The sequence below is a fragment of the Pteropus medius genome, unplaced genomic scaffold, assembly GCF_902729225.1.
Source record: "Pteropus medius unplaced genomic scaffold, Ma_sr-lr_union100, whole genome shotgun sequence".
Lineage (NCBI taxonomy): Eukaryota > Metazoa > Chordata > Mammalia > Chiroptera > Pteropodidae > Pteropus > Pteropus medius.
Window position 1 is genome coordinate 13,617,740 of NW_024340699.1, and position 11,326 is coordinate 13,629,065.

The 11,326-nt window shown below is 48.7% G+C and overlaps 2 protein-coding genes across 2 annotated transcripts in view; both read right to left on the minus strand.

Moving 5' to 3' along the window:
* Positions 1-443, minus strand: part of ZNF12 (zinc finger protein 12) — an 11,879-nt gene extending 11,436 nt beyond the window's left edge. Inside the window, exon 1 of the mRNA XM_039880018.1 lies at positions 197-443. The gene's annotated coding sequence lies outside the window, so the exon portion shown is untranslated. The remainder of the gene's footprint in view (positions 1-196) is intronic.
* A 3,876-nt stretch (positions 444-4,319) lies between these two features.
* On the minus strand, positions 4,320-11,014 carry LOC120613679 (speedy protein E4-like). The gene is made up of 7 exons (XM_039876360.1): positions 10,906-11,014; positions 10,171-10,362; positions 9,458-9,516; positions 8,881-8,987; positions 6,648-6,816; positions 6,383-6,496; positions 4,320-4,777 (listed from the first exon to the last, which is right to left on the minus strand). Exons 1-7 carry the CDS (start codon positions 11,012-11,014, stop codon positions 4,766-4,768), a joined length of 762 nt encoding a protein of 253 aa, XP_039732294.1. The 3' UTR covers positions 4,320-4,765.
* Positions 11,015-11,326: the final 312 nt, after the last annotated feature.

The window sequence follows — 11,326 nt, forward strand, 5'->3', positions numbered from 1 at the left end:
AACTCCACGTCCTAGGGGAGCGCCCATTCCGGGGCAGCCGCCCCTTCCCCCCGGCCCAGACCCTCGAATCCCCGGGAAGCGGTCAAACCCTCCGTGTCGCACACTCTCGTGTCGTCGGCCCGGGGCCAGTTCCCCCGGTCGCTGACCGCGGGCGGGAGGAGCCACAGCTGCCCGCGGCCCGCCACGCACGACCTACCCCGCCGGGACGCGCCGATCCGCCCCCGGGCTCCCGAGCCGCGCGCGGGGGTCGCTCCTGCGCGCGTCCCTCCCGGGGTCCCCGCCTCTCCGCCGCCGAGGCCGCTGCTCCGCGGAGGCGCCCCGGGCCTGCGGGACAAACTCGCCCAGGAGAACGCTCCTCCCGGGGCCTCGCTGTCCCGCGCGCCTCGGCCGGGCCGCCGCGCTGCACACGGGCCGGGCCCGGGTCCCGCCGCCCTGCGCCGCCGCCGCCGCCGCCCGGCCCCTCGGGCCTGGCCGCCGGCTCCGGGGCCGCGCTCGAGCCTCCGCCCGCGTGAGCCCTGGCCGCACGGCCGCACGACCGCACGGTCCAGCCCCGCGGGCCCCTGGACCCTCGCCCGACGGAGGCCGGAGCCTGGGAAGCGGGGCCAGCGGTGACCTGGGCACGGACAGGAAGCGACCGCGGCGGCGGCAGTGCGCGTGCGCGAACACGCACGCAGGCCGCGGCGCACATGCGCGAGGCGCCGCCGGAAGTCCGCCTGCGGGGCCGCCGGGGTCGGGGGGCGCGCGCCCGGACTCTGTTTCCCATGAGTCTGCACTCCGTCAAGTTAGGGGACGTCTCAGCGGTCCCCTCCTCGCCCGGCGGTCAAGAGGCGCTGTGTCCAGAGGACTCGCCGCCCGGACCCGGGACTCAGATATCCACGTAATTTAAAGAATCATCGGTACTGTCGCCTCTGCACGAGTGTCCTGATTGTGTCCTGGCGCCCTAGTCTTTTTCATACCTTGAGAGCCTAAGGCTTAGAATCCGTAGCCACAGACCACCCTGATAAATAAGGGAAAGCGGTGTGTCGTGTTCATTTATGATGGGCAAGACATTTAAGTAAGATCAGTAACCGGTTCTGCGATAACCTAATAAGAGTATTAACCTGATCTACCTTCCTCCCCGCTTGTTGGGAAAAAGAAACCTAGCTATTTCAAACTACTTTTAATTCGTTAGAAGTATAGAATCGTAAGATACAAAATTGAGAGATGAAAATTATCCATTACTTTACTTCTTGAAGATGCTGAGTGTAGAAAAAGAATCGTGTATTTCAGTGGAAAACCAAGCAGTTTGCGGACATCCCTCTGTTATTTTTTAATCCAGCCTTTTGTCTGTTGAGCTCTTGCATACCTCTTTGAAAGTTGTAGGTAACGTGCAAATTCTGTTCTGTCTTCTGGTAATTCAGTTGACTCCCCGTCCCCCTAACCCCCGCCCCCCGCTATCACTACCAGCATCACCACTCGGGGGTAAAACAAGTTTTGCCTTCATTCGTTCATGCACATGTTCATTGCAATATTCCTGATCCATAACATGTCCTTTTCTCAATTTCTCTTCTAAACAGGTTATAACAGCTGCTGGCTCCCTCTTGAATTAAATAAAATATTTAGCACGTGTTCATTTTCATGTCTGAGACTCAGGATCTTAAAGTATGTTTTAACGGTTTTGGAGGTCTTCTCAAAGATCCCCAACAGATTTACCTAACAGAGCCAGGGAAACTTCATGTATCGAAAAAAACAAAAAGACATTTAGAAAATTGTGAAACTTTGAACACTGGATATTATACATTAAAAAAGAATGGTATTATGGGTTATCCCCACCTTTTTAAGGACTCCTTATCATTTAAAGATACATACAGGTAAAAAAAAATTTAAGCCAAGAAAAAGGAGACTCCGTGAAGAAAATATCAGTTTGGAAGTAGCAGATGTCACAGGCAGATGAATAGCTACATGAGGCAAGGACTGGGAGTCACAGATCTTTCCATCACCAGCTCACAGCTCTGAAGCAGCTCCCTTGCTGTATCAGCCTACTCAGCCTTCAGCAGCCTCCAGCCTGTCCCAGTTTCTCAGCTGGTCCATCTCTTTGTCCCGGGACTATCTAGAGCTGTACCCACTTCTCAGTGGCCACGGCTTCCACTTCTCTTCAACTGGACCAATCCCCATCTCAAGTTTCTCAGGACATCTGGGCTGAACCCATGGCTTTCTGCTCCGGTGTTCCAAAACACTCCCAACTCACCCTGTCCTTGGTGGCCTGGCCATTTGTTTTCTTACCTGTTTGAGTCCATTTCTTACCTGTTCATTGTTTGAGTCCATTGTCCTGTTTCTTGTGTGACTCTTAACCCTTTGTTCACTTTAGCTGCTACTCCATCCCCTTGAACACCTAGAGTTTGTTATATTCACTTTTCATTTCAATTCCTAAGTGTCTCCTAAACTCCTCCCATAAGACTGTTTCTCCTCTTTGTTTTCTCGTTTCCATGTCTGCTGAATCTAGTCCCTCTGCGGCCCTTACTCCATGATTTGTGTCACACATCTGAATGCTGTCCATCCCCGAGTTGCTGATGTCCCCATAGCTCTACTGGCCTCGTTGGTTTCACTTTCTGCAGCTGCTCCGTGCACGTCGGATGACCTCATTTTCCAGACCTGCACCCTCGCCCCCAACACACAGACGTTTTATTCTTTGGCTTCTCTTCAGTCACTCACATGTGTTTAGCTGTTTCAGTCTCCTCTCACATATCCTAAGCTATTTCAATGGCCTGTGTGCACCCCATTATTTCACTCCTTCTCATTCCCTCAGCTTCTCTCCCCCTTGTCATAGCTCTAGCCTAAAACATTCCTGCACCTGCATCTATTTACCTTTCCTGAGCACCTGAGTTGTGACAGAGCTCCCGACTACGATCAGTGCGTTGTATAATGAACTTTGACTGGTCCTTATCCCTAGTTCCTTGGAGGAAGCCCCTAAATCCTCTGAACTTCCTGAGTGATAGGAGTGTCTGCTACTTACGCTGGGGCCCTTGGAGCACACCTATGGTTATGCTACAGAGGTGACTGGGGATGAGAGCCAGCATGCCGGACAGACCAACCCTCTGATTTCAGAGTGAGGCTTTGAGCCACGTGATATCAACCCAATCTATGGGGAGGGAGGGGGGCTGGAGATTGAGTTTAATTGCATGGCCAGTGATTGAAAAAGTCATGCCTACATAATGCAACATCAGTAAAAACTTGTCACCAAAGCTCAAGGAGCTTCTCTGATTGGTGAAACACATCCACGTGCTGTGAAGGTGGTACATCTCGAGAACGTGAAGCTTGGCCTTTCAGACTGTCCCAGAATTCTCTGATGCTCCTGTCTCCCCAGACACTTATCTCTAACGACTCAGTGTTCATGTTATCAGCTCCTTCTCCTCCATGCCTATCTTACTTAACAGTTTTAGCTCTTCCTATTTTCTCTTTTTTGCTCTGAAATTTCTCCTATACTCTCATTTCTTTTCCATTGTTTCTATTTCACCACATGCTCTAGATTTTCCTTGTACCACATAAGACTGACTTAGAGATTGTGAAAAGGATTCCCATTAGAGTTAAAATAGTGAGCACTGTGTGTGTTCTCTTGTGCCGTGGGTCCGCTTGTCACAGCCCATTTCCAGGAATGCATGTCCTACTGAGTCACCTTTCCTTTATTTTGAATTTCAAATGACCGTCTAGGTATCCATGGTGTTTCTTCCTTCTTTCTACTTTTCCCATTTTTCTCCCTCAATAGCCTTTCCTTTTGTCCTGCTTTCAGACTCTGGCTGAGGATCTGCCTCGACTTCTATTGCTTTCTCTATGTGAAAAATAATTCAGGATTATTTTTCAGAGTTAAGAGACCTGGTTGAATAATCACAAGCCCAGTAAGCAACATTATCATTTGACAGCGAACGGGCGAGCCAGACTGGCACAACCAAACACATCGCGAAGATGAGAAGACTTTCATCTTTATTGTAGTTCCCCGATTATGCAGTACACTGTCCTCCTTAATAATCTAAAATGACATACAAACATCTCACCCAGGCAAGTTAAAAAATTACAAATGAATTTTCACAATTCAATAATAAAGACAAAATGTAGAAATTTATATTTACGAGAATTTGGGAGAACTACTTACCTAGCTATAATTGATATATAAATACAATAGATAAAAACACAAAAAAACTCTCTTGAAAATGTAAATAAAATTATATTTATATATATATATATATAACAGCTATATTACTTATCACAAAACTGTAGGAACAGGATGTTTTTATATATTTAAAATAAATATATAAATATAAAATATTTTTAAAAATATAATATGGGCAACATTTTCAAAATAAGCCAATGAAATTTACTACATATATTAAACTATCTATCACAATCCTATGGCTCTAATTTTAAACTTTTAAAGTAATTTCCTCTTATTCTGAGCCCCTACACTCCACCTAGACTGTGGCAACCAAGTACATAAAAAACAGGACCTCCAGCTTCCACCTCAGGGGAGATGTGAACCAAACCATCTGATACTTTGGGTGGCACCTTAGGAAGGGATGGAGCCTAAAAAAACTCTGATTTCTTATTGTTTTTCCAAGGACTCCTAGAAGTACCCCCAGCTCCTAGGAATATGATGTGATAATTCTATTCAGCTCTTTCTAGAAGATTCTGGGTTCTTCTAGATTATCTGCACAAGAGGCTTCTTTTCCCTTCCTCATGTCTGTCACTGGTGTCTGGATTGACTTCCTGCTGAAAACCCGAATCTCCCCTGGGCTCAGCGATCTATCTAGAAGTAAGAGAAAGATAGAGAATGTCACATTTCAAAGAGGCAGCTCTCTAGGCATAAAGATTATTCATATTCTCAGTCAATTCTAACCTGAGTTTAGATTAATTTATAAATCCAATTTTATCTGTATTCCTCCATTCTCAACCCCAATCCTGAACCATTGTTTTCAAGTGTGATTCTTGAATTTTGATGATCCTGAGTTCAAAAATTACTTAATACCCCTAAAGTCAGGCACATCAGTCTGCTTTTTAGCGAGGACTCTGGGTGATTCTGCTCAGGGAGAAGAGCACATAGGGAGAATGCTGCTTTAGACTTACACCTCGATCCTTTTGTGGTACTTCCAATCTGAACTTCTAACCACACTACAAATATCACTAACATGTCATCATCACAAATCATGAGACCAGAAGCTGGATCCCCAACCCTAACCCTAGATCCTAATGTTTAACCATAAAACCAAGTCCTAAACTTAGCCATTGCTATGGTCTAAATGTTCGTGTACCCCCAAATTCACATTGAAATCCTAACCCTTAAGGTGAGGGCATTAGGAGGTGGGACACTGGGGACATGATTACGTCATGGGGCGGAGTCCTTAAGGATGAGATTAGAGTCCTTATAAAAGAGGCCTTGGAGAGACCCCTCGCTCCTTCCACCATGTGCAGACCCATGTGCAGACCCACGTGCAGCTGGCAACACAGAAGAGGATTTTCACCAGAACCCACCAATGCTGGTACCTGATTTCAGAATTCCAGCATCCAGAACTATGAGAAATACAATGTCTGTTGTTTATAAGCCACCCAGTCTGTGATGTTCTATTATAGAGGTGCAAACGGACCAAGATAGCAAGTTCACAAGCTTTAAACCAAATCTTTGCTTAATCCTCTGCCCAAACCCATAACTCTAATGTGTTGATCATCATAAGCCAGCTGAGGCTGGTATTTCTGAACCTTCACTCTTTCTGACAAACTTCCTTGAACATAAACTTGAGGTGGGAAGGCATAATTGTGTATGAGGAGAGACTGGTCCAGATCTGGTGAGTCAGGGCACATGAAGAACACTCTGGTAATTTGGCCATAAGCAATTTGTTTAAAAGTAAATTTGGATGAAATATAGCTAGTCATAAGTTATCTTTTATTATTAAGTATATAGACTGTTCCAACTAATATCCTACTGTTAGATATTTACTTTGTTATAGATAAATCCATATAGTTGGTATTCCTGAGGGACGAAAAGGCCAAAATGAATGAACAAGAGAAAGCCAAAACACAAGATATGGAAAAAACTGGAAACTTATTCACTTTTCACAAAAATCGACATTTCACCAAAGCTATTATTTGGAACCAAATGCTTTGGATGAAATGATTTCAGCCAAATCTTGAGGCCTGGCACCCACATGTTCCACCAAGGTTGTGCCTGTGTGTGGTTGTCAGTTCGCAGCTGGGAGCCGAGCCAGGCCTGGCTGTGTGCCCGGCGGTCTGCTGCACAATGTGTGGAAGGGCGACGTGGGTAGGGGAGTGATGAGCATGCGTCCAGCAACCGGGTCTCCCAGATTTCATAAATAGACGACAAATCATTCCATCTGTACCCAGGAGGACACGGACCTACCTTCCTCAGGCCAGTGACCTCAGGCCTCTGTACTCTTGGGAATGAAGGCACGATCTCGTGCCCACACCCAGAGCTCTGGATGAAAAGCCTGGATCTGGAACGACAAACAGCCCCCTGGGAAGATGATGACCCTCCAGGGGGGACCCTTCTCTCCCCTTGTCCAGCCCCTAATTCTTTCTGGTCCCCAAATCCCAACTCTGACCCCCCCATGATCCCTTCTCTCTCTAGTCCAGTCCGCTCCTCCGAATCCCCACAGCCCACCCACCTCTTCGCACTCTTCCTGGGAGACCCTCATCTTCCAACCCATGGAACGGACAAACTGGAATCGCAGTTTGTGGAACAAGGGACGCTGAGAGCGATTCTTCCCAAAGAGGAAGGAAAAGATAGCCTGTTTGGGGGCCTGGTTGTCCTCTTCCATATCGCTGGCCAGGTAGCTGGGGGAAGACATTAGGTTGCAGGTCAAGAGCAGAACAGGAAGGACCACCGCCTGAGGTCAGCTTCCCAGCAAGGACACAGGCTGATTGTCTTCACGTAGGACCTACAGGTGCCACCCGATCATCAAGAAGCCACTGATGGGCAGGGACCTGAAGGGTGCCTCTCATACCTTGATGATGAAGACAAAATTTGACAAGGAAGCCCGAGGGCCTATCCTGCCGTCCACAGGCAACACGGTTCCCATCACAATTTTCCCTTCCCTGTCCTCAGCCACCTCCCCTTCAACCTGGTGTGTATGCACACACCTGACCCCTATAGTGTAAGTGCCTCTACTGCTCCTGGGGGCAGTGCACTGAGCATCAAGAATCGAGGACTTCGTGGACTTTACAAAATGGATTCCATGGGCACCATGACAGTAATGTCACCTGGCACATAAGGGTGTGACTTGATGCCCAAAACCACAGAAACATCAGCATGACTGTCTTGGATAAGCCCTCACCTGCAGGGGCTGATGAGCATGAGGCTCTCACCTTGTAAGGTCCAGACGATGCTCGAGCCTAACTCGAGAGCATCATGGACAGAGAGCCGAGAGCCCAAGACTCTGACCTTCCGACCCTTTGTAGCCACTGGCTTGGGACTGACATGCAGCTTTCTGCGTCGCCAGTCGCCAGAGCTCCCTTTGGAGACCCTACAGACTTTCATCCCTTCGCTCTGTAAGACTCTGTGCTTCCCCTCTCTGTGTCGTGTGTTCACCTGTGTGGGCACCTGTCGGTTTATCTGAGAAGGTTCCACTCCATGAACCTGGCCTTGGAGAAAGACACAGATGCGTTTAAGGGCGTGACTTTGGTAGCTGCTTTCTTTTGCTTGGGACAGGCCGGGACCGACTCTGGTCTATTTCTGTATTCATAGCTTTCCTACCAAACGACTAAGATAGGACTTGGCTCATGTTGGTGTATTAATTCAACGGAACGTCTTGAATCTCTCTTCCCATCACCTCAAGTCTGCTGGCACCTGAGATACGCTTTATAAGGTTTTGTGAAATGAATGAATGAACGCTTTGTCTCATGGTCAAATGTAAAACCGATTATCTCATAGGCTCAGTATAACTTAAACATGTGCAAAATAAAAGGAATTACGTTGAGTGTTTTAAGAATGCATTACATTTTGACAAGGCCTGTCTTCAACAGGTGTCTAGTATAATGGGTTCGGGAAGGGGGAGATAAGAAATAACTATAACGCAAAGTATCACGTTATAATAGAATTTAATTAAAGTGCTACTGGGATATCGTAGTAGAAAGGTCAGAGGAGGCAGCATGAAGATTTGGTGTTTGAACTGACTTTAAGTACAGGTCATTTTTTCAGGTACTTATGTGGACGTGAAAAAGTACGTAGACAGAAAACAATATAAAAACAGAGAGAAGGGCACCTGCAACTAAGGTAAAATAACATTATGTGTCGACTCTAATTGAAATAATACCCAGAGGGGCGGGTATTTTGGAAGAGCAGCGAAACAGAGGACTGAATCCTCAGGATGGCATGCAGTCGGAAGGGGGCTGTAGGGAGGGCTGAATTCAGACAGAGAACATAATTAGTCAATGAGCTTGCTGAGGACGGTTGTGAAGTGGTTAGATCTGTTTTGGAAGGATTTTCAGAGACTTGTAAGAAACATCCCTGGGGAGCGTCTGTGCTATGTAATGGGGGCCTGGACAGAGGAAGAAGGCAATTATACTTGGGATTGATATGGAACAGAGAGGGACAGAGGAATTAGAAATGGTTGGTCTCAAACCTATTTGCTGGGAGGTACGGTGGTGTCAACATTTTCTTTTGGAGGGTTTTATGGTGTTTTTTGTGTGTTTGTTTGTTCTATTCAGTCTTTTAACTGATATTAAGGATGTTGACTTTTAGAAAGAACAGTATAAAAAACTCTATACTATAATCTTATTTTTATACCCAGAATAAACAGTTATAAATAGTTAAAAATAGATGAAGGGTCCTACTCCCACTTCTCTCCTCCCATGCCCGGGGTACGGATATTGGCTGATGGGATGAAGCAGGATACTCACAGGGCCAGGAAGAAATGAATTCGCTGGTACTGCCAGGAGAAGAGGCCCGCACGGCTAAAGTAAGCTATGACCATAGACAGGAGGTACTGATGGAAAGAGTAAAAACACTGTAGAGAGAGGTCACATCGTGGAAGAGGAAGGACGGTGCGATAAGGAAGGATCAGGAGGCTGGGGCAGGTGTCGCTAGGAAAAGAGCCCCCGGTGCAGGGTGAACCTGCCTAGTTGGGAAGTGAGGGGGGCATCAGAAGGTTGGTCACAAACCCAAGAAGTCAAGGGAAGACTTCATGATGCTCTCATGACGGCAAGCTCTGATGGCTTGAGAGCGTCTTTGATAAGCTGGAGCAAAGGGGAATCCCCGAGAGCTGAGAAGAGAGGGCGTATAACGTGCCAACCACCAAAGGAGCAAGCCTGGAGCTCAGATCCCAAAGGAGGCGGGACAGAGGCGGGGCTGCCCATCGCACTGCGAGAAACCCAAAGGGAAGTGGTGACCAGGCTTCCGGTCCAAGAGTGAATAGAACTGTGGGTTCAGGAAGCTCTCCCCCGCCGCAGGACAGACGGTGGCAGGAACACATCTTACCTTGTCAGATACCTTCAGATTTTTGTCCCAGGCCAGGAACCTTTTAATGACAGGATCCTCTGTGAAAAGAGGGCACATGTTAGACTGACGACCGAAACAGGGTTGCTATGGGAGTGTTCCAGAGCAAGGAGGAGAACCACGCCTCTCCTGGGGAAGGTTCAGGATTGTGGCGAAGGGTGAGGCGAATAGGAAGAGGGGAAAGGGGTCATTCACGGGGCAGGGAAGCAGTGGTGACCCCCGCACCCTGTCTGGGTGACTGAGCAAGAAGGAGGGTGTCAGTAACATAGCCGCATACTTCAGATCTTAAATAATCTTAAGTAGATGCTCCCTCCCCCTGCATGTGTGTATACTGCAGAGACCACAGCCATTCATTCTCTTAGTCGACAGTGACATCAGGGTGCGAAGACAGCCTTATTAGCCCCCTTACACAGATAAGGTATTTAGATTCAAAACGCCAGGCAGAGCTAAGAAGTCTCTGACGGTGCAGTTGAAACCAAGCGTTCTGGTCCCCAGCGCAGACCCTTTTCAAGTCCAGCCTAATCCTCCACCATTTCCAAGTGCCCAGGAGCGGTCAGTGCAGAGTCCTCCGAGGACAGAGAGCTCGCTAGTTCACAGGGAATTCTCTTCCACTGGAAAAGTGTAATCACTGGAAGGTTCTTCTTTTTTCAAAAGAAGAATGGGATTGGAGGGTCCTCCCCAGGGCCCCTTCCTACCGAGCAGCCTGCTGAAGACCTCGTGGTGCTCAGGGAGCACTGCAGACACCCGCCGCCTCTTCAACTTCATCTTGAGGCCACACAGCGTCTCCACGGCCCAGACGTCCTCGGCCTCAGGGGCGGTCCCCTCTTCCTCTACTGACCACGCCCTCTTCCCCTTTCGGACAGGGGACTGAGGGGACAGGCAGGAATCTACCCCGGAAGGAGGTGGGGCGAGTGAAGAAACCAGGCTACCACATAAAGCTTTTATATTTGGAATCCAGCTACTCAAACTCCGCCCCCACCTAACCCCCAAACACGAACCCCTCCATCCTCTCCAGTCTCATAGGCCACTGGCTCTCTCCCAAGCTAGCTTTCCGTCATTCTCCTTTGGTGGCATCCATCTGCCCCCCTCGCCCACCCATCTCGCTGTTGTTCCATGTCCCTGTCCTCAAAACTCATCCTCGTTAGAAATCATTTCTCCCATTGGAGGAGGAAGAAAGGAACCCTCCGCCGTGCCCTCCTCCCTTCTCTCATCCTCGGATCTCGTCTCCTAACTCTCCTTCGTTGCTCCCCAGTTTCCTTCCATGGGGACGTCCTTGTCCCCAGCACCTGTACTCTCCTGCTCCAAGCCCTGGCTTTCTGAATCGCTCCTTTCTTTCGCACACTCCCGACTCAGGTACTCCTTGCTGACTTCCATACCCCGTCCTCCTTACTGGTCAACCCTCTCACATCCCTTCTCCCTCGTCTCCTCACCTGATGGTCCCGGGGTTTCTTCATCCAGTATCACCTCCAGGGAGCATCCTGAGGAGCTAGGCTGGGAGCTGTGGTCCTCGCACAGGATATCGGGTTGACAACCGGCCATGAGCGCTCTCAAACGCTTCTGTTTCACGAAAGCGAGACTCTGATCTTTCTAAATGCCTCTGGATTCTGGCTGAACACAAGTCCGTTATCCCTCCTCCAAGCTGAGCAGGAGCTAGGAGCGGAGAAAGCTCTGATAAGATGGTGTTGTCCACCTCCGCTGCCGAGCACCAGGGAGTTTGGGCCTTCCAATCAGGAAAGTCGGAAGCCTCCGATGTCATTGGTCATTCCAACCCGGCAACGAGTTTGAAGGAAAACACATGTAACTGCCATGTGTGCACTTCTGGAGACCAGGGGCAAACGATGCCTCCTGCCA

Coding starts and splice junctions, on each gene's coding strand:
- LOC120613679 (XM_039876360.1), bottom strand. CDS start 11,014: ATGGCCGGTTGTCAACCCGATATCCTGTGCGAGGACCACAGCTCCCAG. Junction 6,817..8,880: donor ATTCATTTCTTCCTGGCCCT/GTGAGTATCCTG, acceptor GTCTTCCCCCAG/CTACCTGGCCAGCGATATGG. Junction 6,497..6,647: donor CCCAGGAAGAGTGCGAAGAG/GTGGGTGGGCTG, acceptor TCATCTTCCCAG/GGGGCTGTTTGTCGTTCCAG.